General features: G+C 42.3%; 1 protein-coding gene across 1 annotated transcript in view; it reads right to left on the bottom strand.

Moving 5' to 3' along the window:
- Positions 1 to 27,109, bottom strand: part of thnsl2 (threonine synthase-like 2) — a 39,545-nt gene extending 12,436 nt beyond the window's left edge. Inside the window, 8 exon segments of the mRNA XM_062031390.1 lie at positions 297 to 451; positions 549 to 674; positions 11,584 to 11,732; positions 16,123 to 16,362; positions 16,457 to 16,609; positions 26,615 to 26,809; positions 26,886 to 27,027; positions 27,029 to 27,109. Coding sequence (XP_061887374.1) covers positions 297 to 451; positions 549 to 674; positions 11,584 to 11,732; positions 16,123 to 16,362; positions 16,457 to 16,609; positions 26,615 to 26,809; positions 26,886 to 27,027; positions 27,029 to 27,109 — 1,241 coding nt within the window.
- Between the last annotated feature and the right edge of the window lie 320 nt (positions 27,110 to 27,429).

The raw sequence follows: 27,429 nt of genomic DNA, 5'->3' as shown, positions 1-27,429 counted from the left end.
AATAAAGCCAATAATGCAAATTTTTGTGGTGCCCTTTATTTAGAAAAGTATCGAAAAGTACCCAAAAGTATCGAAATACATTTTGGCACCGGTACCGGGACCAAAATCGGGAAAACACTACTACCCTTGTTATCAATACTAGTGATATTTGGATCTGTCTGCCCTGCCCTAGAAAGCATCAGAAAAACTCAAAAAATTATACACACAGACACAAGTAGGGTGTCCTGGTAATGTAACAGTAGGGGAATCACAGTACTAAATATGGACACACTGTGCTTGAATGTGAAAAGTCTGACCTGTTAACAGCTGGATCGTGAGGACAGTTGTAGTGATGCCATACAGCCACTGCTGTGTGGGGACACACAACATACTGGTTTTCCTCCCAGCATCTCCTCATGGTCTCCAATATGCCGTCATCATTCACTGTCCCAGTAGACAAATTATGACACAGCTAGGAGTACAAAAGCAAAGGGACAACAAAACTGTAGATTGAACGTCTCATTATCAACATTAAAGAAACATATGTATAATCTCCAAATGGTGGATACCAGCTTGTGGTGGTTTTCAAGCAGAGTATGTGCATGTGACTGCTGAAACTCTTCCATGATTTTCTTCACCAAAGCACAGTTTCCTCCCAGAAGCAGCCAGAACATTCGCTCCATGTTATATGGGTCCTACATGACAAACAGGATATTCATACAGTTATTATACAGTAGTGCAAATACCAGTGGCAAGCAGACAGGGGAGGCAGAAAACAAATAATAAGATTAAGAAGTATTTGAAAATAGCATGTTTACCTAACCCGAATGTGTGTTTTTTACCTTATTTGTGTGGACTTTTTGTATCTGCACTGCAACCACATTATGGGAGAAATAAAGTATCCATCCATTCATTTATAAACACTCTATGCAGTTGTTTAGGGCCACAGCCACTAGAGGGGGCACATGATCTTGGCCTTGGGCTTTTGTACAGATTTGATTTTTTTTCTTTCATAAGCGGATAGATGGATTATTTCATTTAATTGTATTAATTATAAAAGAAGACAAAGTCATAAAAGTTAAGATAAAATAAATTTTGCTGTCAAAGTTCAATAATACGATTGTTTGAATCAAATCAGGAATGTGTAATACTGCCTACACCCCCATGCAAAAATGAAAAATGTTCATTTGTTCTGGTAAAAGCAAATCCAACATCAAACATTTCACTGTTCACTCAACACAGATGTCATAACGTCATCAAAGCTCACCTTTACGCATTTACTCACAGCGCCAACATATGGGAACCAAAACAAGGGAGGAAAGAAAGGTAAATATATATTTGTGGCAGCACAGGACAGTTATGCATCTTGCATTGTAGCACATAATTGTGGTGTGTTCAAGGAACGTTGAATAAAGTTTGAAACAGAGGAGTCACGGGAGGCTGAACCCTCAGTAGCCGCACTTATGATAATAATTTTAGATTTTTAATAGCCATTCATGATAATCCATGAATCAGCTACTATCTACCCTACACTATGAACAACAACTATCAACATATGACCATGATTAAAATGTATATTGAAAAGAATAACGGTAATAACATGGCTGGTAACCCCAAAATTAGAATAAAAAAATCTAAAAAGAATTAAATGAATGTCTTGTTGATGTGAAGTGACATTATGAATTCAACGATTAATCGATTAGAAAAAAGCTTCAATTTATATTTTGTTGCTTCGATCAATAGTTTAATGAGTGTAACTCATAAAATCAAGAAAATATGGACCGCATGGAGGACCTGCAACTTTGATATGACATATTTTCCGCTCAACCGCTACAATAGAGCGCAAATGTTAAAAGGTACCTGCACTTTTGTTTGGAATTTTGCCCATCGTTCACGATCATTATGAAAGACATGACGACGGATGGAATTTTTTAAATGCATTTAATAAACGTAAATAAAAGTTTGCTTACAGCGGAGCCAATGGGAGCTCCACTATTCTGCCCATAAAAACCAATAAATAACCATTCAAAAAAGCACCTACAATAATACTCCATTTACGGTTTGTGATTTGAATATTAACAAAGTATTAGTGGTATTGTTTTTATAAGCGCTAATGCAGACAAACTATTTATAGCGGCGATGTAATCACTTCCGTGTGTCCCTATGTCTACATCATCGAGTGGTCTGCTGTTTCCTCGCTTCCCTGCTCCCTGGAAGTTTATTGTAGATAATCCGACAAGTTGGGCCACTCTGACCGCCATTTAAGACCTGGAACTGGCGATAATGACACAAACAGCGCCGAACTGATCCGGAAAGCCGGCCAATCTATTGGCACGCAGTTGGAGGTGTTTGTGTCAGTGAGGGACAGGAGGACACTGGACAAACTGCTCGCCATCATGGACAATCCTGCCCACCCACTCCACCAGTTAATTGAGGGACAGCGAAGCTCATACTCCGACTGTCATGTTCTGTGGTCATGTTTTGTTTGGTTATGTTCTGTTGTTTTTTGGACTCTTTTAGTTCCTGTTTATACTCCATTGTTTCAGTTACCATGTCAACTCATTAGTTTCACCTGCCTCATTTGTTTGGACTCACGCACCTGTGTTAATCATGTCACTATTATTTAAGCCTGTAGTTGCCAGGTAGTCAGCCTGGCGACATTACCCCTGATACTCTGTTTGTGATCTTGATATCATAGTTCATGCTGTTCTGGTCACGTCACAGTAAGTGTAGTTTTGTTTTATGTCCATAGTTTCTGCCCATGTGTTAGTTTTGTTCCATACGCTAAGTTTGCGTCTTCGCCTTGTGCACGCCTTTTGTTTGTTCTTTTTTGAGTAAAATTAAATCATGTACTCACCTACAAGCTTTGTCCAGTCAAGTCGATTTGCACCACGGGAAAACATTCATCACAGTCCACGTTATGACAGAATGTCGCCAGCTCAAAGTTTTCCCGGAAACGACTTGGAGAATTTGGATGAGGGTTCTTGGGAGGTGCTGCGCGCCATGGAAGCGGAGACGCTTCGCTATTCCCCCATGGAGCGCAGGGATTTGATGTGGGGTCCTGGCGGCGAACTGGTGCCTATCAGCTCCGTGTGTCCCGGGGACGTCGGCACGTCGCCCCAGTCCCGGAAGCGCCGCCAATGACGAAGGACATCTGGGAAGACTTCTCCGAGCGGATAGGACGCATCGTTCGTGCAAGCTCCTCCCCTTCCGGGCGGAAACAGGCTGCTGCCAGCCCGGCTTCTTCCGCATGACGTCACGCCGCCGCCGCAGAATAACGTCACAGACCAGGAATTTTTTTTTCTAAATTATTTTTCTTTCAATCACCCGGCCCCAAGAGACTCTATCACCAAGATAAAACATTATCAGGACATGTTTTTGAAGATTAGAGCTTGTCAGTCACAATCATCCAAATTTCATGCTCCGCCCCCCAAGACTCAAGCCCCGCCCACGTCACAAAATTTTTCTTTTTTTTCACCCACACAAACCCAGGTGGGGAAGAATGAAAGACAGTTTGGACAATTTAGAGGGGAGGATTCTGCCCCCCTCCTGACCTCCCTCCACCCACCCCTAAAGACGGTTCTAACCACAAGAAGCGCGTCTGGCATCCGCTCCTTGAGGGGGGGGGGGGGGGGGGCTAAGGCCGGGAGCTGTACTAGTGGGGTGGCTTAGCTGCGCCCAGCCAGGCAGCAACCTCCGGCCCGGCCACCACCACCAGTTTTTCCGCATGCTAAGCCGCAACACCCAGCCAGGCAGCAACATCTGGCCCGGCCACCACCACCAGTTTTTCGTCTTGCCAAGCCACAACCCCCAGCCAGGCAGCAACTCTGGCCCGGCCACCACCACCAGTTTTTCGGCCTGCCAAGCTGCAACCCCCAGCAAGGCCACCTCCACCTGCGCCAAGGCTAGCACCGAAGCCAAGGCTAGCGACCCTACCTGCTCCAAGGCTAGCACCTGTACCAAGGCTAGCACCAGCTCCAAGGCTAGCACCACGCCAAGTTCCACCACGCCAAGTTCCACCACGCCAAGTACCACCACGCCAAGTACCACGACAGGCTCCAGTACCTGCATCACGGCAAGCTCCAGTACCTGCACCACGCCAAACTCCAGTACCTGCACCACGCCAAGTTCCAGCACCTGCACCATGCCAAGTTCCAGTACCTGCACCACGCCAAGTTCCAGTACCTGCATCATGCCAAGCTCCACCATGCCAAGCTCCACCACGCCAGGTTCCTCCACGCCAAGCGCCGCCAGTAGCAGCTCCACGTAAAGTGCCGCCAGTAGCAGCTCTACGCCGCCAAGTGCCGCCAGTAGCAGCTCTACGCCGCCAAGTTCCAGTACCTGCACCACGGCAAGTTCCAGTACCTGCACCACGGCAAGCTCCAACACCTGCACCATGCCAAGCTGCACCATGCCAAGCTCCACCATGCCAAGCTCCACCACGCCAGGTTCCTCCACGCCAAGCGCCGCCAGTAGCAGCTCCACGCCAAGTGCCGCCAGTAGCAGCTCTACGCCGCCAAGTGCCGCCAGTAGCAGCTCTACGCCGCCAAGTGCCGCCAGTAGCAGCTCTACGCCGCCAGTAGCAGCTCCACGACGCCAAGACCCAAGCCAAGACCCACGCCAAGCTTCGCCGCCTGCCACGACGAGGACGTGAGCAGCTTCCACGCCTGCCACAACGAGGACGCGCGCAGCTTTCACGCTTGCCACAACGACGACGCACCCACCTCCTCGTCGGCCACGGATGTGGCCGTTCCCTGGTTGTCCGCCACGCCAAGTGCGCCCACCTTCTCGTCGGCCACGGATGTGGCTGCTCCCTGGTCGTCCGCCACACCAAGTGCGACCGCCTCCTCGTCGGCCACAGATGTGGCCGTTTCCGGGTCGCCCACCTCGTCAGGTGCAGCGGCGTTCTACGCGTCGCCGCCACCTGACTCTCCCTCGGTGGATTCGGGGACACTTGGTCTGGCGACCCACCGCCATGTCCCCCTCCCGCCCTCCCATGACTCTTGATCTTGTTTTTGTTGCTTTTTTTTGGACATCTGGGATCTGTCCTTGAGGGGGATTCTGTCATGTTCTGTGGTCATGTTTTGTTTGGTTATGTTCTGTTGTTTTTTGGACTCTTTTAGTTCCTGTTTATGCTCCATTGTTTCAGTTACCATGTCAACTCATTAGTTTCACCTGCCTCATTTGTTTGGACTCACGCACCTGTGTTAATCATGTCACTATTATTTAAGCCTGTAGTTGACAGGTAGTCAGCCTGGCGACATTACCCCTGATACTCTGTTTGTGCCCTTGATATCATAGTTCATGCTATTCTGGTCACATCACAGTAAGTGTAGTTTTGTTTTATGTCCATAGTTTCTGTCCATGTGTTAGTTTTGTTCCATACGCTAAGTTTGTGTCTTCGCCTTTTGTTTGTTCTTTTTTGAGTAAAATAAAAAAAAGAGTACTTACCTACAAGCTTTGTCCAGTCAAGTCGATTTGCACCACGGGAAAACATCAATCACAGTCCACGTTATGACACCAACAGGCTCCTTCAGCTTCGTTCCCACAGTGTTCGATTCAAGAACTCCTTCATTCCGCACTCCATGCAGCTGTATAATCACTCGCCATACAGCAATAGATGATATATGTCTATTACCTGACCGCCTTTATGTTAGCTACTGCACTACAGTGTGCCGTGAGATACAGTCTGGTGTGCCCTGGGAGATTATCTAATTTCACCTATTTGGGTTACAAATATTTTTGTCAAACCAGTAATTATAGTCTGCAAATTATGTGTTGTTGTTGAGTGTCGGTGCTGTCTAGAACTCGGCAGAGTAACCGTGTAATACTCTTCCATATCAGTAGGTGGCAGCAGGTAGCTAATTGCTTTGTAGATCTCGGAAACAGCGGGAGGCAGTGTGCAGGTAAGAAGGTGTCAAATGCTTAAACCAAAAATAAACAAAAGGTGAGTGCCCCTAAGAAAAGGCATTGAAGCTTAGGGAAGGCTATTCAGAACGAAACTACAACTGAACTGGCTACAAAGTAAACAGAAACAGAATGCTGGACAACAGCAAAGACTTATTGTGGAGCAAAGACGGCGTCCACAATGTACATCTGAACATGACATGAGAAACAACAATGTCCCCACAAAGAAGAATAAAAACTACTGAAATATATTTGATTGCTAAAACAAAGTACGTTTGTAGATGCGGTAATGTCGCTCAAAGGAAGACATGAAACTGCTAAAGGTAAATACCAAAAAAAGAGAAAAAGCCACCAAAATAGGAGCGCAAGACAATAATTAAACACTACACACAGGAAAACAGCAAAAAGCTCGAAAATAAGTCACGTCGTGATGTGACAGGTGGTGACAGTACACCTACTTTGAGACAAGACCTATATTGATGCATGGTTGATTACGGTTTAAAGTCATATCCAAAAATTGCGATAATGACTTTTTGCTGTCAACTGAGTTTCGTTTTCTAATGATTTCTGCTGATGGTGTGCCTTCGGATTTTTTCAACGCAAAAAATGTGCCTTGGCTCAAAAAGGTTGAAAAACACAGAGCTACTGTAACTCTCTGTGTTTATAATGTATATTTTCTGCTGGATCTACTCTCTATTTTATGCTGCACTTTTTTTTTTGCTGCAGCTGTTACATATACTGTAATATTGTACATGTCAAGTATTGGTGGTGACGAACCCCAAGATGCAGAGGTGGCGGGCTTGGCGCAGGAAAACATTCTTGTTCATACTGCATTAATATATGCTCATTTTAAACTTTCAGGCAGAAAAGGAAATCACAACTAAGTCAATTGACCAAAACTGTATTTATTAAACTGTTATTAAGCAGTGGCACAAACATTCATGTCATTTCCAAAACAGAAAGTGCAAGATTGTCAGAGACATTTTAAAACAAGCTATTAGTGCACTTTTGTGGATGGTGTCACTAAGATGACTTATCAAAACAACACTAAATTAAAGTGCACTTTTTGTACAGAACGCCACTACAATAGTTTAAAACATGATGTCACACAAGATATTTCAATAAGTGTCAAATAAAAATGAGCTGCATAATAGGAAATCAAATCGTGTTCGTCCTTCGCTATGTGGTAGGTTACTGCGGACTTTTTGATTGATTGATTGATTGAAACTTTTATTAGTAGATTGCACAGTACAGTACATATTCTGTACAACTGACCACTAAATGGTAACACCCGAATAAGTGTTTCAACTTGTTTAAGTCGGGGTCCCCGTAATTACACGTATTCCACGACATTATCGCCTTTTGTTGTTGACTCTTTTTTTCATACGGTGTTGATCTGGAAATGTTTGCCTCGGCATTTTGTTGGTGTGGGCATATGGCACCGAATGGAGATGTTGACATGCGGAGTAAGCACTCTTCATTCTCTTGCAGGTGACTTTTCAAATGATGCTACATATTAGCAGTAATGCTACTTTTTGTAGAAACGCTTTTGCCCCACACTTGACAAATTACGGTTGTCTGTTTAACATATTCCCACTTGAAGCCAAACCACCGCCAGACAATGGACCCCCTGCTGTTTTTCTTGGGAATTAATTCTTCCTTCATTTGTTACCGCTACCTCTCTGCGCCGCGAGGGCGTATACGTATGTGACGTATGACGTGACAGTATGTGACGTATGTAAGAAGGTGCGCTTGCTGTCTGTGAGAAGGAGAGACAAGACAAAGTGGGAAGAGCCTGTCGTGTAATGCCCGCAGCTAAAAGCAACTGCGTGAGAACGTATACTCGAATATCACGATATAGTCATTTTCTATATCGCACAGAGACAAACCCGCGATATATCGCGTATATCGATATATCGCACAGAGACAAACCCGCGATATATCGCGTATATCGATATATCGCCCAGCCCTAATTGTAACCCTATCAAAATCACGTTAAAACACAACGTTCAGTTTCCCAGGCAGGCTCAGTATCGTTTTAAGACCAGAAGCAGAACAGGGAATAAGTAAAACTATTGAGGGGCTCCTGAAAGCAGAAGTATTGATCGAGACAAGCAATGTTTGAAATACACCCATATTGCCAGTGAAAAACGGTGAGGGTTCCAAGTATCGGCTTGTGCATGACTCACATGCAATACATGATATTGGACAGGATAGTCCAGCGGAAGTGCCAATTCCGCATACTCTCCAAACAAATGTCCCACAGAAAGCAAAGATTTTTACGATTATCGATTTGTGTTCAGCATTTTTCTGTGTACTGTTACACAAAGATTCCAGACATTTGTTCGCATTCACGTACCGAGGGGAAGCAGTAGTGCTATACGAGGACGCTGCAAGGGTTTTAACATAGCCCACATGCGTTCAATTAGTTGTTGAGGCAGGATATAAAAGGGTTGGAACTTAATAGCACTTTGCTTCAGTACATTGGTGATCTATTGATATGTTCGCAAACGCTTGAGGAGTGTCACAAGGACTCAATTAAGGTGCTTCAGAGGTTAGCACAGAGGGGACACAGGCCTTGCAAACAAAGTTGCAGTATTGCCAGACACATTACCTGCGGAGTGTTTTGTCACATGGAACCATCTCAGTGGTGCCCTCTCAGCCTGATGGAGGTAGTAAAGCACCACTTCCTTGTACTGTAGGACAGATGATGACCTTTTTGGGCATGACTTGTTTCAGTTCACATTGGGTTGAGGATTATGCTGTCAAAACAGCACCTCTTCGGGAAATGATGAAGGTGTCATGTACTAAATAAATAAATAAATAATTTCTAAAATTGAGATCATTTTCAAGAATTATTTCCCATTCTCGCTTGATGTACAGGTTAAGTTGTTCAACAGTCCTGGGTCTCCGTTGTGGTATTTGACGCTTCATAATGCGCCACACATTTTCAATTGGAGACAAGTCTGGACTACAGACAAGCCAGTCTAGTACCCGCACTCTTTTACTATGAAGCGACGCTGTTGTAACACATGGCTTGGCATTGTCTTGCTGAAATAAGCAGGGGCGTCCATGATAATGTTGCTTGGATGGTAACATATGTTTGTCCAAAACCTGTATGTACCTTTCAACATGAATGGTGCCTTCACAGATGTGTAAGTTACCCATGCCTTGGGCACTAATGCACCCCCATACCATCACAGATGCTGGCTTTTGAACTTTGTGCCTATAACAATCTGATTATTTTCCTCTTTGTTCCGGAGGACATGACGTCCACAGTTTCCAAAAACAATTTGAAATGTGGAATCGTCAGGCCACAGAACACTTTTACACTTTGTATCAGTCCATCTTAGATGAGCTCGGGCCCAGTGAAGCCAGTGGCGTTTCTGGGTGTTGTTGATAAATAGCTTTGGCTTTGCATAGTAGAGTTTTAACTTGCACTTACATATGTAGCGACAAACTGATAGTTACTGACAGTGGTTTTCTGAAGTGTTCCTGAGCCCATGTGGTGATATCCTTTACACACTGATGTCGACCTGCCCAGCCACAACCCCCAGCTAGGCCACCTCCACCAAAGCCAAGGCTAGCACCTGCACCAAGGCTATCACCAAAGCCAAGGCTAGCGACCCTACCTGCTCCAAGGCTAGCACCTGCTCCAAGGCTAGCACCTGCACCACGGCTAGCTCCTGTTGCTGCACCACGGCTAGCTCCTGTCGCAGCTCCACGGCTAGCTCCACGCCAAGCTTCAAGGCTAGCACCATGCCAAGCTCCACCATGCCAAGCTCCACCAGTAGCAGCTCCACGCCAATTTCCGCCAGTAGCGGTACCCCGCCGCCAAGTGCCACCAGTAGCAGCTCTACGCCGCCAAGTGCTGCCAGTAGCAGCTCTACGCCGCCAAGTGCCGCCAGTAGCAGCTCCACGCTGCCAAGACCCAAGCCAAGACCCACGCCAAGACCTGCCGCCTGTCGCACCACGCCAAGCTTCGCCGCCTGCCGCATCCACGCTTGCCATGACGAGGACGCGCGCAGCTTTCACGCTTGCCACGACGACGACGACGACGCACCCACCTCGTCGGCCACGGATGTGGCCGTTCCCTGGTCATCCACCACGCCAAGCGCGCCCACCTCCTCGTCGGCCACGGATGTGGCCGTTCCCTGGTCGTCCGCCACGCCAAGTGCGCCCACCTCCTCGTCGGCCACAGATGTGGCCATTCCCTGGTCCTCCGCCACGCCAAGTGCGACCACCTCCTCGTCGGCCACGGATGTGGCCGTTCCCGGGTCGCCCACCTCGTCAGGTGCAGTGGCGTTCTACGCGTCGCCGCCACCTGACTCTCCCTCTGTGGTTTCGGGGACACTTGGTCTGGCGACCCACCGCCATGTCCCCCTCCCGCCCTCCCGCCCTCCCGCGACTCTTGATCTTGTTTTTGTTGTTTTTTTGGACATCTGGGATCTGTCCTTGAGGGGGGGTTCTGTCATGTTCTGTGGTCATGCTTTGGTTGGTTATGTTCTGTTGTTTTTTGGACTCTTTTAGTTCATGTTTATGCTCCATTGTTTCAGTTACCATGCCAACTCATTAGTTTCACCTGCCTCATTTGTTTGGATTCATGCACCTGTGTTAATCATGTCACTATTATCTAAGCCTGTAGTTGCCAGGTAGTCAGCCTGGCGACATTAGCCCTGATACTCTGTTTGTGCTCTTGATATCATAGTTCATGCTGTTCTGGTCACGTCACAGTAAGTGTAGTTTTGTTTTATGTCCATAGTTTCTGTTCATGTGTTAGTTTTGTTCCATACGCTAAGTTTGTGTCTTCGCCTTGTGCGCGCCTTTTGTTTGTTCTTTTTTGAGTAAAATTAAATCATGTACTTACCTACGAGCTTTGTCCAGTCAAGTCGATTTGCACCACGGGAAAACATTCATCACAGTCCACGTTATGACAGAATGTCGCCAGCTCAAAGTTTTCCCGCAAACGACTTGGAGAATTTGGATGAGGGTTCTTGGGAGGTGCTGCACGCTATTCCCCCATGGAGCGCAGGGATTTGATGTGGGGTCCTGGCGGCGAACTGGTGCCGATCAGCTCTGTGTGTGTATTTTGTAGTCAGCCTGGCGACATTACCCCTGATACTCTTGTTTACCCTTGATACCATAGTTTATGCTGATCGTTTCACGTCACAGTAAGTGTCTTTTTGGTTTCATGTTAATAGGTTCTGTCCATGCGTTAGTTTTGTTCCTGCGTTAAGTTTGTATCTCCGCCTTGTGCGCGCCTTTTGTTTGTTCTTTTGATAGAGTAATTAAATCATGTATTTACCTGCAAGCCTTGTCCAGTCAAGTTGATTTACACCACGGGAAAACATTCCTTGCAGCGAGTTGCGAAAGCCTCGCAGTAAGCTGCTTCATAGTCCACATTATGACAAATATAGGTTGAAAAGGATTTGCAAATAATTGTATTCTGTTTTTTTTTTTACGATTTACACAACGTGCCAACTTCACTGGTTTTGGATTTTGTACACAGAACGTGTTAAAAGGATGAAATGCAACTGAAATATAAAAAATCTTGAGGTTAATCACAACTTAACATTCTAAGTGACAGCCCTAAAAAACACAACATAGCACAAAATACCTTTAGCAAAACAAACACATTGGTTACTGCTAATGGTACTGCTAAAGACACGTTTTAGTTGAGAGTAAAATCTACAGTACCTGGATGTCCATGGCAGGAGCCAGTGTCTGTGTGACAGTAGCAGCCATACTAAAGTCACCGGAGGTTACCGTCTTGTGCACGACGTCATTAGCATTCACCATGGCCACCAACTTCAGGGGCAGTCCCATTTGTTTGACAATGAAGCCAGCTGAGATGGAACAAAATAACAAAATAAATAGGGCAAGAAAAATGTGCACACAGGGACTTCCTGTTTAGTGTTAACTATTAAGTAAGCTTTAATATAAACGCGTGACAGTATTTACATGGTTTCTACCATAATAGGTAACAAAAAAAAACACATTTCTTATTTTTTTATGAAATTGTTAGCCACCAGACGAGAGATTTGCACATGTACAACAACTTAATTGTTATTGTATACATACATACAACAGAATCAGCGCAGCAGCTCCGTTAGATAAGTATAACATACATCACAACTGTAAATATAAAAATGTGCACAAATGGAGGAATAAATACCGTATTTTTCGGACTATAAGTCACAGTTTTTTTCATAGTTTGGCCGGGGGTGCGACTTACACTCAGGAGCGACTTATGTGTGAAATTATTAACACATTACCGTAAAATATCAAAGAATATTATTTAGCTCATTCACATAAGAGACTAGACGTATAAGATTTCATCTGATTTATCGATTAGGAGTGACAGATTGTTTGGTAAACGTATAGTATGCTCTATATGTTATAGTTATTTGAATGACTCTTACCATAATATGTTACGTTAACATACCAGGCACGTTCTCAGTTGGTTATTTATGTGTCATATAACGTACACTTATTCAGCCTGTTGCTCACTATTCTTTATTTATTTTAAATTGCCTTTCAAATGTCTATTCTTGGTATTGGGTTTTGTCATATAAATTTCCCCCAAAAATGCGACTCATTCTCCAGTGCGACTTATATATGTTTTTTTCCTTCTTTATTATGCATTTTCGGCTGGTGCGACTTATACTCCGGAGCGACTTATATACTCCGAAAAATATGGTAAATGGTTAATGGTTATACTTGTATAGCGCTTTTCTACCTTGAAGGCACTCAAAGCGCTTTGACACTATTTCCACATTCACCCATTCACACACTGATGGCGGTAGCTGCCATGCAAGGCGCTAACCACGACCCATCAGGAGCAAGGGTGAAATGTCTTGCTCAAGGACACAACGGACGCGACTAGGTTGGTAGAAGCTGGGGATTGAACCAGGAGCCCTCATGTTACTGGCACGGCCACTCTCCCAACAGCGCCACGCCATAAGGTTAACAAACTGCTGTATGTTTTAAAATGATTCATAATCACCAGTTCAATCATTCGTATGTGTCTGGACAGAGTTACCAGCAAACGTGTAGTAAAGTAAAGTAAATCATCAGCCAGTTCAAAGGGCGAGTTCCACTGTAGTTAGGATTGGCTTTGAAAATATGTTTTCCACAATTCAACAGCTTTTTTGCACAGGCAGCACACAATAAAAAATAAAATGGGTTACTGAAAGTGCAACAGTGCATTCAAAAATACAAAGTACATTATTTGATCAGCGGTCGTCAACCATGCAGTTCTTCAGCCTCCCGGTTTAGTTTATTTTACACCGTAGTGGTGTAAATGCACATTTTTGAAAAGAGTTGTAACATTTCCGACTGTCTTTGAAGCTGCAAATGTCTCCTGACTGGTGTTTGGATAAACGTGGTGAAGGTAAGCAAAAAAAGAGCGAGCTGGGCATGCGTGCGTGTCGGCTGCACGAGAGAGACAATGGCTTCTGGCGTTAGCCTACGTCCCTATGGATGTATTATTGTAGCAAAATTATTTGCAAACGTGTATCTCAATTTGTGCGCATGTAATCCAATTTGCATGCGTGTGCACTAATTTGTGTGTCTGTATATCAGTCCGAGTGTGTGTATTCAGATCAGCAGATTTAAGTTGTCTGTCTGTCCCTAATCAGTAAGAACCGTAGATTGTCTATTTACATGTGACTTTTGCGACACTTCTGCCGTGTAGGACAGAGTTAAACAACTTGCACTGAGCCTCGTCTATAAAATCCGCTACACCTCCCTGATACCGAAGTACATGTCAAACTACTTCCTTAACGTAAATGACTACCATAACCACAACACCAGGGGGAGCTCCACTAACCACGTTAAACCCAGATTCCGATCTAACAAAGGTCTTAACTCATTCTCTTTCTATGCCACATCAATGTGGAATGCGCTCCCAACAGGTGTAAACGAAAGGGCATCTCTATCCTCCTTCAAAACCGCACTAAAAGTACACCTCCAGGCAACGTCAACCCTAAACTAACACCCTCCCCCCGGATTGTTAATAATCAAATGTAAATAATCAAATGTAGATACTTTTTCTTATGCTTTCTGATCTCTCTCTCTCTCTATATATATATATATATGTCCACTACTTGCTGTACATATCCTACCAAGTCAGACCTACATTGTTTCAATGTCCATTTCCCTGATGATACAATTGTTGATGACTGAAGTGATGATAACAACCAAACCTACCCCCCCCCCCCTCCACATCCCAAACCCCGGATTGTAGATAATGTAAATAATTAAATGTATGTACTCTGATGATTATCTTGTGTGATGACTGTATTATGATGATAGTATACTGTATATCTGATAGCATATATCTGTATCATGAATCAATTTAAGTGGACCCCGACTTAAACAAGTTGAAAAACTTATTCGGGTGTTACCATTTAGTGGTCAATTGTACGGAATATGTACTTCACTGTGCAATCTACTAATAAAAGTCTCAATCAATCAATCAATCAAAAAAAGGATCTCAGTGCGCGCATCCAGATTCGTGAGCGTGTAATACAACTTGTGTGCGCGCATGCGTTTAATACGATCTGCACGTGCGTATCTATGAGTTACGAGGAGCAGGAATCCTCTATTATGAGGGGCCGTTAGGGACATTATTCAGAATTACCTCTTATCCACACTACTGAAATGCTCTCACATAAACAACTGAAATGTTTTTCTCTCAAACACACTACTGAAACACTCTTATACACACTACTGAAATGCTCTCACATAAACAACTGAAATGTTTTTCTCTCAAACACACTACTGAAACACTCTTATCCACACTACTTAAATGCTCTCACATAAACAACTGCAATGTTTTTCTCTCACACACTACTAAAACACTCTCATACACTACTGAAATGCTCTCATATAAACAACTGAAATGTTTTTCTCTCACACACACTACTGAAACACTCTCATACAGACTACTGAAATCCTCTCACATAAAGTTGTTTATGTGAGAACATTTCAGTAGTGTGTATAAGAGGTAATTCTGAATAATGTCCCTTACGGCCCCTCATACTCTATTGGCTGTCTTTTTTACACTTGACTTTTGCGACACTTCTGCCGTGTACAATTTCAGAAGTGCGTGCGTGTCAGTGGCATCTGTGGTCCTCTCCAAGGTTTCTCATAGTCATTCACATTGACATCCCACTGGGTTGTGAGTTTTTCCTTGCCCTTATGTGGGCTCTGAACAGAGGATGTCGTTGTGGCTTGTGCAGCCCTTTGAGACACTTGTGATTTAGGGCTATATAAAAAAACATTGATTGATTGATTGAATGGGCCGCTCTCAGGGACCCTTCCTCTACCAACAACACTGTGCACCAGTGCACAAAGCAACGTCCATAAAGACATGACAGAGTCTGGTGTGGATGAACTTGACCTGCACAGAGTCCTGACCTGTACCTGATAGAACACCTTTGGGATGAATTAGAACGGAGACTGAGAGCCGGGCCTTCTCGACCAACATCAGTGTGTGACCTCACCAATGCACTTTTGGAAGAATGGCCGAAAATTCCTCTAAACAAACCCTGCAACCTTGTGGACAGCCTTCCCAGAAGAGTTGAAGCTGTAATAGCTGCAAAAGGTGGACTGACATCATATTGAACCCTATTGGTTAGGAATGGGATGGCACTTCAAGTTCATATGTGAGTCAAGGCAGGTGGCCAAAGACTTTTGGCAATATAGTGTATTTCTCTTCAGTGGAAAAAGCAGCACAATGGCTCTTTTTATAATAAAGTTGCCAAGATCTGTACTAACTTAGACTTAGACTTAGACAAACTTTAATGATCCACAAGGGAAATTGTTCAACACAGTAGCTTAGTTACAAAGGATGGAAAGGATAAGGATGGCAAGGATAATGCACACAAGGGCACAAAAAGAAGGCAAAAACCAAAGGTATTAAGTAGACTAAAAATGTACCATAGTAGCAATATAAAATATAACATATATGTAATATTTCCATATTATATATACAGTATATAATATATACTTTGTATTTTTATATAATATATACAATATATAACAAATCCCAATTACCATGTACATTATTACAGTATATGTAACAACTGCAGCAAAAAAAAAAGGGCAGCATAAAATAAAGAGTAGATCCAGCAGAAAATATACATTATAAACAAAAAGAGGTAGCTAATAGACAGGTAATAGACTAATAGGTGCTTAAATATGAGGGAATATGAGTAGTGATCCGCATACCTGTAATGTTTCCTGCTCCTCCAGTCGGCACCACAACCTCCAGTTCAGGCATTGGCTTGCCAGCCTCCAGCTGCTCCAAATCCATGAGGTGCAGGTACGCGTAGATTGAATGTGTGAGCTGGATCATTATACGAGACCAGTTAAGCGAGTTGAGGCTCATGAGGCCATAAGACTTTACAAGTTCCTGATCGGCAAAGAGACGACGCAGAGGCTGATCGATGTCATCTGATGAGCCGTCCGCTTTAACAACACAAAACAACTCCAATCATTATTAAAATAAGGATTACAACAAAGCGTGGTCTCGAACAGACGCTAATTAGTGCTGTGAGTTTACCTGCAAAAACATGGATATTATCCTCCAGGCAGGTGATCATCTGTTTCTCTTGGATTTGGGTAATGCGTCCCCGAGGGTAAACCACCACAACATCCAGGCCAGGCATACCTTTTGCACTGTGGATGGCCGAGCCACCTGTGTCACCTGACGTACCTGCGTGGAAAGCGAAAAAAAAAAGTGCTGAGTTGGCACTTCACAAGTCGAAGTTGTCCTCCTCAATAGACGGTGAGCTGACATGAGAAAAAGTGCCTAGAAAATGAATTTCGCTCCCACGTCTAAGCACAACTTGTTCAATGCATTTTTGCATAGATAATACCCTTCTGGACTTTGGGTTAAAAGTTCAGAACATGATACCTAGCCAAATTTTGTCACAAGCCAGAAATGTATATAGAGGTAAATCACAAAAAACGAAAATCTTGTGCTGCAGTTTTGGCTTGTAAAATATGTCTTATTCATTTTGGCAACACAAAATCTTTCTCAAATATCATAAATACATATACCTAACATCTGAAACAAATATTGGTGCCTTAGTATACTCATATGTGAATTTAGATCATGAAATGTAGCAAATTTCTTAAAAAACGATTCAACTGAAGTGATTTGCCCCAGCACAATGAAGCACACACTTATTAAATTTAGCTAAAAGCTTATGTATCATACATTAAAAAAATGTCACAACCTTCTATGTAATCAAAGGTACAAAAGAAGTAACACACCGTGGCCAAAAGTGGCTTAAAATCTAGCAAAATATTACCATGCACCCCAAAACTGGAATAAGGCAAAAATGGACAAGATTAAAATAGATGCAGTAAAGGCCCAAATTGGTATAAAATATGATAAATATTTATTAAAGTAGCAAATTGTTTCACAGCATGTGTCATTTATACCCCCCCCCCCCCCACACACACACACACACAAACACACACAAAAGACCAAAACAAATTTGAAAAAAAAGGTAATACAGACATTATTTAAGCTTTACCGTTAAAATGGCAGTGTGGCATCTCGATAATCAAACATCTTGATAAAGAAACAAAAGTGGCAAATTTTACATGGTGACATGGTGCGTAATTACTCATCAATATCACTTTCATCTGTGTCATCATCCCATGCACCTCTTTCTTCTGTTTCCTTTGAAACATTTCCACAGTTCTGGCAGTGACATAAATCAGTACAAGACATTTTTGCAGACATACATGAACATCTTTCTGTTTCACATTTGCTTGTCTTGCAACCACAGTGGACTACCTGCAGCACACTATCTGGGGCAGGATTTCTAGTCATCCATCTTACTGTTAACTCCCCATCCTCAATGTACCATCCATTGCCAATGGGTGAAGGGGCACACATCATACCAGTCAGGGAATGTCGCATTACTGCTGCTTGGTAGTTTGCCCTTTTGCAGTGTTGGTGGAGGGCATCACTTGTTGGGGGAATGGACAGTTCTGGCAAAGCTGACGATGCCATACAGAATGCTTTGTATCTTGCATCGTTCACGTCTTTGGCAGATGCCTGTCCATACAGGTGGCACACATATTTGCTCAGTGTTTTGAACGTAGACTGGTCAAGGTTAAAACTGCTGCCCAGATTTGAGAACGCAGTCAGGTATTCGTCTTTCTGACAAGCAAGAGAAAATGTCTTCCTTTTGCCCTTGCCATGAAAGGCACTGGTCGAGTCACAACCTGTGAAGGTATGGATGCCAATGAGTGCAGAACAAACACTGTTGCCAAGAGCTGCTGCCACCTTAGCCACGTCTATGATCCTCGTTCTGTTGCCTACTCCCGTGAAAAAATACAAGCTACACTGTAAAGCTCTTTGAAGACTTACAGCAATCACTGCCACATCAGTGTCAGGGCTTTTGATGACAACAGTTTGATGTTCTTGTGCAGCATGCTGTGCATGTAAAAACACCCTAGTGTCACATTCCTCATGGTCACATGTCAGTTCGTGAACAGCACTGACAGTTTGTGAACCCTCTTTCACAGTAACACAGTGACACAGTTCTCCATGTGCTATGTACAAGCTGAAGTCCCTGCCCAAAATGGTGAGATCAGCATCTCGCCATGCAACAAAGAGGAATTCTGCCAGTGCTGCTTTGTTGGTCCCATTAGATAGAAACTTTTTCCACTGTGTGGGTGCCTTCTGATCCCGTCCATAGATCTGCACCTGTTGTGTACCACCCTCAGCTCTCCGTGACCGCTCTAGGTTTTTAATACTGATTTCTGGATACTGGTCAATGACAAAGTCTATCCTTGTACACTTGTGCTGCAGAGCTATCTTGACCACGTACTGGAGTAAGTTGTCAGCCAACTCTCCAAAGGTAGCTGGTTTGGAATGCAACTGGCCTTTAAAAGACAAATAATTAGAATAAGCTTTATTGGCAAAATCAGAGATTTACAAGTAAAAAAGTGTGTGTGTGTGTGTGTGTGTGTGTCTTGAGTGGGGGGTTGGAGAGGTATTTATGACCCTGTGATTTACGACTCTGTGATGTGAGCTGCTGAACTCCCAGCTAAACATTCCAAGATTCAAGATATCTATTGTCATATGCACAGATAAACAGACAGTCACACTGCACAATGAAAAGCTTATTTTGCTGGTCCCCCTTGCAAATTCACAAAATATAAATATAAATATAAACTTAAGCTAAATAAAGAATCACAGAATATAAAAATTAAACAAGAATAAACTTAAACTATATTGCACACTTACAATAAACTTACTAAAAATGTAAATGCTAAGGATGTTTAATACTAATAAATATAATAAAATAAAATAAGAAACAAAAATAAAGAAATAAGATAAAGTAAATTAAAGTGTGGATCTTACAACAGATCTATAGTGGGCATGAGTAGACAGAAGCAGTATTGCACATTCAGTTCACAGTGAAGATGATAATGGATGATATGACAATGATGATGTATAAAGTGCACTATGCATTCTTCAATTATTGTAGCAGCAGTGGAGGTGACATGAAGTCACAGCAGGGATGTGGGTAGTGGTCACAGTTCAGTCAGTTCAGGGATGAGGGGTGAGGTGTGAAGGTGTGCGGGGGGAGGGGTGGGGGTTGTGATGTGTAAATCAGTCCAGGGGTGTGTGTGTGTGTGTGTGGGGGGGGGGGGGGGGGGGAGAGAGAGATTGGGGCTGTGGTGTGAAGGTATATGGGGGGATGGGTGGGGCTTCCTTTTCTAGGCCAGTGGTTCTCAAACTTTTAAATTCCAAGGTCTCCCCTTAACTCTGACAGTGTATAAATGGTCCATTTGGTTATTACAAAGTAACAACACATTCTTTCAATCCTACGCTATGTACTGTAACATTATTACTATAGATTCACACACGTGTGTGTGTGTGTGTGTGTGTGTGTGTGTGTGTGTGTGTGTGTGTGTGTGTGTGTGTGTGTGTGTGTGTGTGTGTGTGTGTGTGTGTGTCACATACCTGCCGACACGGTTTCTGCTTGTGTGAGTTGATCCCTCTGGCGTTTTCCTCCCACACGAGTGTACTTTTCCACTTTTTGACAAATTATACAGATGGCTGGCAGGACGGGGCCGGCAGAAGCAACGGGCAAACCTGAACGAGATCGAAGTTTCTTTCGGGGAGTTTCAGACGTGCCTGCTGACTGACCTGCGGCTGCAGATGGTTCTCCCACCGCCCGTGCGGTCCTTTTCTCGGCATAAAACAATGCAGATTTATCTGTAAAACGTCGGTAGCATGTTGCGTGAAACCCAGCGACGTCAGGAATAGCGTCAAAATCTACATCCGAGCAATGTTTATAGATTTCTGCCAGATGCTTGTTCTGGTCTTGCAGACAAAGCCACTGTTTTAAATAGTTTCTGTATGTGTCCCACCGTGTCCGAGTGAAGTGCTGGACGTCCTCATTGTTCACAGATGAAAGATGCATATAGCATCTTTTATTTTCCTCTTTACGCACTTTTTTTCTAACTTTTGAGGTCTTTCGTTCCTCTTCACTCTCGGATGTTGTCGTCGCCATAGCAGGTATGTTGTTAGAATAAAGCTGCTACCTGATTGGTCCATGTGACCAAAACCGCGCCACTCCCCACTAGATATCACTGCGCCTCACTGAAAAATAGTACCGGCTTTCAACACCGATTACACAAAATGGGCTAGGTGTCAATTTCCGAACTTTTGGTATCTTACTTACTACCAGTAAATCTATTTTATGAAGTAAAAATGATGTTGTGCCGTTGGTGTGGGAGCGAAACTGAACGATATGAGCCTTGACCACAGGCACTACAAGGGGTGCATGGTCACTACCACAATTGCATGTTACACCAGAGAACTCATATTTATGTCATCATTTAAAATGTGGTCCTAACTCCCTTGGAAATCTGGGCTGGTTACTTATCTTTGTCACAATCATCCTAACCTCACCAAGACATATTGCATTAATCTCTGCAGTGAGGGTTTTATCAATTATTTGGACTTCTTTCTCAAAAAGCCTTAAAGGCCTACTGAAATGAATTTTTTTTATTTAAACGGGGATAGCAGATCTATTCTATGTGTCATACTTGATCATTTCGCGATATTGCCATATTTTTGCTGAAAGGATTTAGTATAGAACAACGACGATAAAGATTGCAACTTTTGGTATCTGGTAAAAAAAAGGCTTGCCCCTACCGGAAGTAGCGTGACGTAGTCAGTTGAACATATACGCAAAGTTCCCTATTGTTTACAATGATGGCCGCATGAAGTGAGAGAGATTCGGACCGAGAAAGCGACAATTTCCCCATTAATTTGAGCGAGGATGAAAGATTTGTGGATGAGTAAAGTGCAAGTGAAGGACTAGTGGGGAGTTGAAGCTATTCAGATAGGGAAGATGCTGTGAGAGCCGGGGGTGACCTGATATTCAGCTGGGAATGACTACAACAGTAAATAAACACAAGACATATATATACTCTATTAGCCACAACACAACCAGGCTTATATTTAATATGCCACAAATTAATCCTGCATAAAAACACCTACGTGTTTGTTATGCTAGCTCCTCTGCTAGCTCCTAGCTCCATAGAACACGCCAATACAATTCAAACACCTGATCAACACACACAATCACTCAGCCCAAAAGACCGTTCACCTAACCCAAGGTTCATAAAGCTTATATATTTTTAAAAAGTTACGTACGTGACGCGCACATACGGTCAAGCTATCAAATGTTTAGCAGCCAAGGCTGCATACTCACGGTACCTGATATTCAGCTGGGAATGACTACAACAGTAAATAAACACAAGACATATATATACTCTATTAGCCACAACACAACCAGGCTTATATTTAATATGCCACAAATTAATCCTGCATAAAAACACCTGCGTGTTTGTTATGCTAGCTCCTAGCTCCTATGCTAGCTCCTAGCTCCATAGAACACGCCAATACAATTCAAACACCTGATCAACACACACAATCACTCAGCCCAAAAGACCGTTCACCTAACCCAAGGTTCATAAAGCTCATATATTTTTAAAAAGTTACGTACGTGACGCGCACATACGGTCAAGCTATCAAATGTTTAGCAGCCAAGGCTGCATACTCACGGTACCTGATATTCAGCTGGGAATGACTAAAACAGTAAATAAACACAATACATATATTTACTCTATTAGCCACAACACAACCAGGCTTATATTTAATATGACACAAATTAATCCTGCATAAAAACACCTACGTCTTTATGCTAACTCCTAGCTCCTATGCTAGCTCCTAGCTCCATAGAACACGCCAATACAATTCAAACACCTGATCAACACACACAATCACTCAGCCCAAAAGACCGTTCACCTAACCCAAGGTTCATAAAGCTTATATATTTTAAAAAAGTTACGTACATACGCAAAAAAAAGTTGCGCACATACGGTCAAGCGATCAAATGTTTAGAAGCCAAAGCTGCATACTCACAGTAGCACGTCTGCGTCTTTGTCATCCAAATCAAAGTAATCCTGGTAAGAGTCTGTGTTGTCCCAGTTCTCTACAGGCGTCTGTGTATCGAAGTCAAAAGTCCTCCTGGTTAGAGTCTCTGTTATCCGAGTTCTTCCATCTTGACTGCATCTTTCGGGAATGTAAACAAAGAAGCGCCGGCTGTGTACTGTTGTGGCTGACTACGTTCGAAAAATACGTCCATTTCGCACCGACAACTTTCTTCTTTGCTTGCTCAGCTTCTTTCTCCATAATGCAATGAACATGATTGCAACAGATTCACGAACACAGATGTCCAGAATACTGTGGAATTATGAAATGAAAACAGAGCTTTTTCGTATTGGCTTCAATGTGGAAGGCATACCCGTGTTCCCCGGGCTACGTCACGCGCATACGTCATCCTTAGAGGCGTTTCGAACCGGAAGTTTAGCGGCAAATTTAAAATGTCACTTTATAAGTTAACCCGGCCGTATTGGCATGTGTTATAATGTTAAGATTTCATCATTGATATATAAACTATCAGACTGCGTGGTCGGTAGTAGTGGGTTTCAGTAGGCCTTTAATGATGATGATCTTATAGTCCATTCCAGTCTTGTGCAGGTCTACAACCTTTTCCTGTTTGAATGAAATAAAGTGTTTGTCACAGATGTTTTTTATCCACACCATGGTTAAGATGTTAAAATACATGTGTCTCTAAATCAGTGGTTCTTAACCTGGGTTCAATCGAACCCTAGGGGTTCGGTGAGTCGGGCTCAGGGGTTCGGCAGAGGTCAAGACACACCCGACTCATTGTGTAAATAAAACCTTCTCCCTATCGACGTATTACGAATACAGCAACAGCTGACTGATTTGCAGGTGTGTAATTTGTTGTGAGTTTATGCACTGTGTTGGTTTTGTTGTTTGAACAAGGTGATGTTCATGCACGGTTCATTTTATGCACCAGTAATAAAACATGGTAACACTTTAGTATGGGGAACATATTCACCATTAATTAGTTGCTTATTAACATGCAAATTAGTAACTTATTTGCTCTTAACTAGTCATTATTAAGTACTTATTAATGCCTTATTCTGCATGGCCTTATTATAACCCTAACCCTCTAACCCTGGCCCTAACCCTCTAACCCAGACCTGGGCAAATTAAGGCCCGGGGGCCGCATGCGGCCCGTTAAGCTTTTCAATCTGGCCCTCCGGACATTCCCAAATAATTTTTTTAGATCTCTGTAAGATGGAAAGTGTAGCTGCCATTATGATGTGCAGTGATGTTTTCTAATGACTGTAAGTCTTGAACTATACAAAGTATTAGGGCTATATAAATAAACATTGATTGATTTCAATGGTTGGAATCTGTGCTTTTGCATGATATACTAGTTACAATGGTCATCTAATTAGTTACTATGGTAATCTAATTAGTTAATATAGGCATCTAATTAGTTACTATGGTAATCTAATTAGTTACTATGGTAATCTAATTAGTTACTATAATAATCTAAGTCACAGCAGCTCAGACGAGGCACCAAGCAGTGTGGGTGGGGAGCCTGAAATGTGGGTGTCAGGGACAGATGCTGAAGGAGATTTTTATAATGAAGTTCTAAAGCTTAGTGACATATAACATATATTAGATTCTAGTTTTTTTTTTCCACTCTTCGCGTTCATATTTCGCTGTTTTGTTGCATCTTTGTTGCATTTCGCTTCATTGTAAAATATGTCGATCGAGAGGGGGTGTGACGTTCATATGTTGTCAATATTCAGTGTTTTATCGTTCATAGCTAATATTGTAAATCCCACTTTCTTTATTTTCATGTACTGTACATTCTGGGTGTCTCATTCAGTAAAAAAACTTAAAATTCCATTCTGTTTTTTAAGGTAGTCTGTCATAACGTTATTAGCATTCAATCAGACATTTTTTTTTAGGTTTTGTATTAGTGTTCCTAAAAATAGATATACCGGCCCTCAGACACACATTTTTCTTTAAATTTGGCCTCCGAGTCAAAATAATTGCCCAGGCCTGCTCTAACTCTAACCCTTTTATTGATTGATTGATTGAAACTTTTATTGGTAGATTGCACAGTATAGTACATATTCCGTACAATTGACCACTAAATGGTAACATTTCAACTCGTTTAAGTCTGGGTCCCTTACCAAATAACTCTAAATTAAGTCTTTGTTACTTAGAATATGTTCCCCATACTAAAGTGTTACCAAAAACATATAACTTTGTCTTGAATTTGAAAAAAATTGTGTTTTATTTTTCACTAAAGAAGGGTTCGGTGAATGCGCATATGAAACTGGTGGGGTTCAGTACCTCCACTGCTCTAAATCAAATACAAAGCAAATGTCAGAGCAGTCCTGTTACCTAAATTCTTTTTTGATGTTATTTGTTTATTTTAGGGCCCTTTAATCACAAAGAATTATCGCATCAGTCATTTATACACACAGATTAATCACACAATATACAGTACGTACATTCTTTACCTTAATTTGGTGTTATAAAGTCAGTTGGTGTTATAAAGACTGTTGTGCTCGTTGGTATTTTTCACTTCAAAATAAACCGTGACTGTACTTTACATAAAACTGTTACCAAGTTTTGAGATAAATGATGTGCATTCAAGTAAAACATTTAGAAAAAAAGTTTCTAGATGACATTCTGACAATCTTTTTTCGGTTATTTTAAATTATGCATGCAAGTTTAAAAAAACTCCCTTCTGTTACTTTGGATTACTTACGACTTTGTACAAAAAAACAGATAGTTTTGTATTATTATTATGTATTATCAGATTTAGCGTTAAAAGAAGACAAAATAAAAACATTTTGAGAGTTACAGCCAGGAACTGGTACCGATTTGGTGGAATGGACCACATACATTTTTATACAAAACGTGCAACGTACAGTTGATTTGGAATTGTAAAAACACAGCAGAGACCTTAACATTCACTCCCATTTGCACCTGTGGCAGCAGGTGTATTCAAACCTATTCTACTTAGCACATGTCCCATTATCAAATATGATCTCTGACCCCATGCAAACAAATACAGAGGGGACTGTAAGGCAATTTCAGCATGTCAAAATAATCCATGATGTCATTTTATTACATAAAGAAAAGGCATATTGACTCCTTTTTTGTCAATGTACTGTAAAAGTAGCTTAAAAGTACAACAAGTATATTTGAAGCCAGCAGGCCAACATAGTGCTGGCCAAGAGTGGAAATGATGGAGCACAATTGTGACATCAATGGACGGGCACCATAAATCTAAATATGATGGGGGGCAGGCCATAACTCTCTGTTTAAGCTGTCCACACGCACATGCAGGCAGTTTTCATAAATGCGAATTTAAGGACAAAAGTATGGGTTGGTCAAAACATAGAGAAAAGTATGATTTTTATAAAGTATTAGTGTTCATGGAGATATGGCCTTTCATTTTTTTCTCATTGCATTACGTCTTTTTTCTATTTTTAATATTTGTTGTTTAGGTTTTCTTTTGTAACTTTTTCTTAGAATAAACCGCATGCCAAATAATAAAAATAAAACGTGCAGGTTTTGGTCTGTGGGAGAAAACTGAAAACCAACGCCAGCATTGCATTTTCTGTAAACAGGAAACAGCCAAAAATAATGTACAGTGGTACCTCAGTTTTCGCTGGTAACTCAGAACAAAAGTCAGACGAAAAATGAACCGTACAAAAATCTAAGCAATTTTTCCCGTAAGAAATTATGAAAATCTAATCAATTTGTATAACACACCCAAAATATGAAAGTAAAACACATTTTATGGAGAACATTTATAATTTTCCATGCAGAAAACGATATGATAGACATAAAAGTTATGACTAAAATAGATAAATGAAAATTTAACATCACTTTCACATTGACATGGGAGAGCCACATGGTCACAGTATTTTGTATTTTGCTTCAAGTTCCTTTTAATTCAGTGTTTCTTGTCTTCTTTATCAATGTGCTAGCACTCACACCTTCCTTTGGCCACATGGTGGATTATTTAGACATTCTACTCAATTAAAAAGCACAGTAATAGAGTCACTACCGCATGGGATCCATTTTTGGTTTGGGCACTCTGTTCAACAGAAGGATTTGAGGACAAACAGTCTAGTTTGTTACGCACAATGTTCGGCTGAGCGATAACAGAGACGATATAGGAAAACTATCAACATTTTAACATAAAAACAAACTTTAAAAAAAGTGGGCCATGCGAAAACCGAGGTACCACTGTTGCTTTCATACCAACTAGGACTGTAGCTCTGCGGTTCTCTTTCTTCAGGAAGTAGTCAAGAAAGTACACTGTGCATTTCATAGACAGGTCCTTAAAAGCTAAAGTGTCTCCGTGGAAGAGCTCCAGGATTGTCAGGCCATCCTTCAGCTGGACAGTTCTGATCACTTCAGGTACGGTGAAGCCAGACAAAGCAGAGCCTATAAGGACTGAGACAGAGAAAGGGAGGCCATTTTTCATGTTATCATTTCAAATTGTTGTTGTTCTTTTTGACAGTGAGCTCACATTCCAGGTCCTTTCTGGGAATCAGTTGAGTTGGAATGAAAATTGAGGCAACCTCCATCACCAGTTTAGGGTAGGACAGTCTACTCCAGCACCTCAGAGTTGCTTGGCTCAGTGTGGGTATACTTTCGGGCATAAACATCCCCGCCGTCAGGAGCATAACCTGCGAAAAGCACATCCCGGAAGTCCCATCCTTGGACTCCACCGCGGGTACTGCAATACTTCATGGCAACAAACCTGTGAGCACAAAAATGAAGGGTGAACTGGCCTGAGCAGACATCACGTCCGGAAGTCTGCTCGCGCTCGCTGTTTCGCCGCTTAAAAGCTAAGTACTATCTTTCTTATCTGTGTGCTTCTAATTGTTTTACAGCTTTCGTTATTTCTTCTTCAACATATTTAGCAGTCTTATCAAACTTACAAAGCACCTACTCTCTGTTTCACCGCCTCACTTTTAGCTAGCTAGTTAGCGACTTTTGTTGCTCTATGTAGAAAAAAGGCGACCAATGAAGTGGCAGCTAGTTGCATAACTTCTGTGCTCTTTTATTGA

This window comes from Entelurus aequoreus, linkage group LG21 (genome assembly GCF_033978785.1).
Source record: "Entelurus aequoreus isolate RoL-2023_Sb linkage group LG21, RoL_Eaeq_v1.1, whole genome shotgun sequence".
In the NCBI taxonomy this organism is placed as follows: Eukaryota; Metazoa; Chordata; class Actinopteri; order Syngnathiformes; family Syngnathidae; genus Entelurus; species Entelurus aequoreus.
Note: the sequence above shows the minus strand (reverse complement) of the source record. Positions and strands in the feature narration are given on the sequence as shown.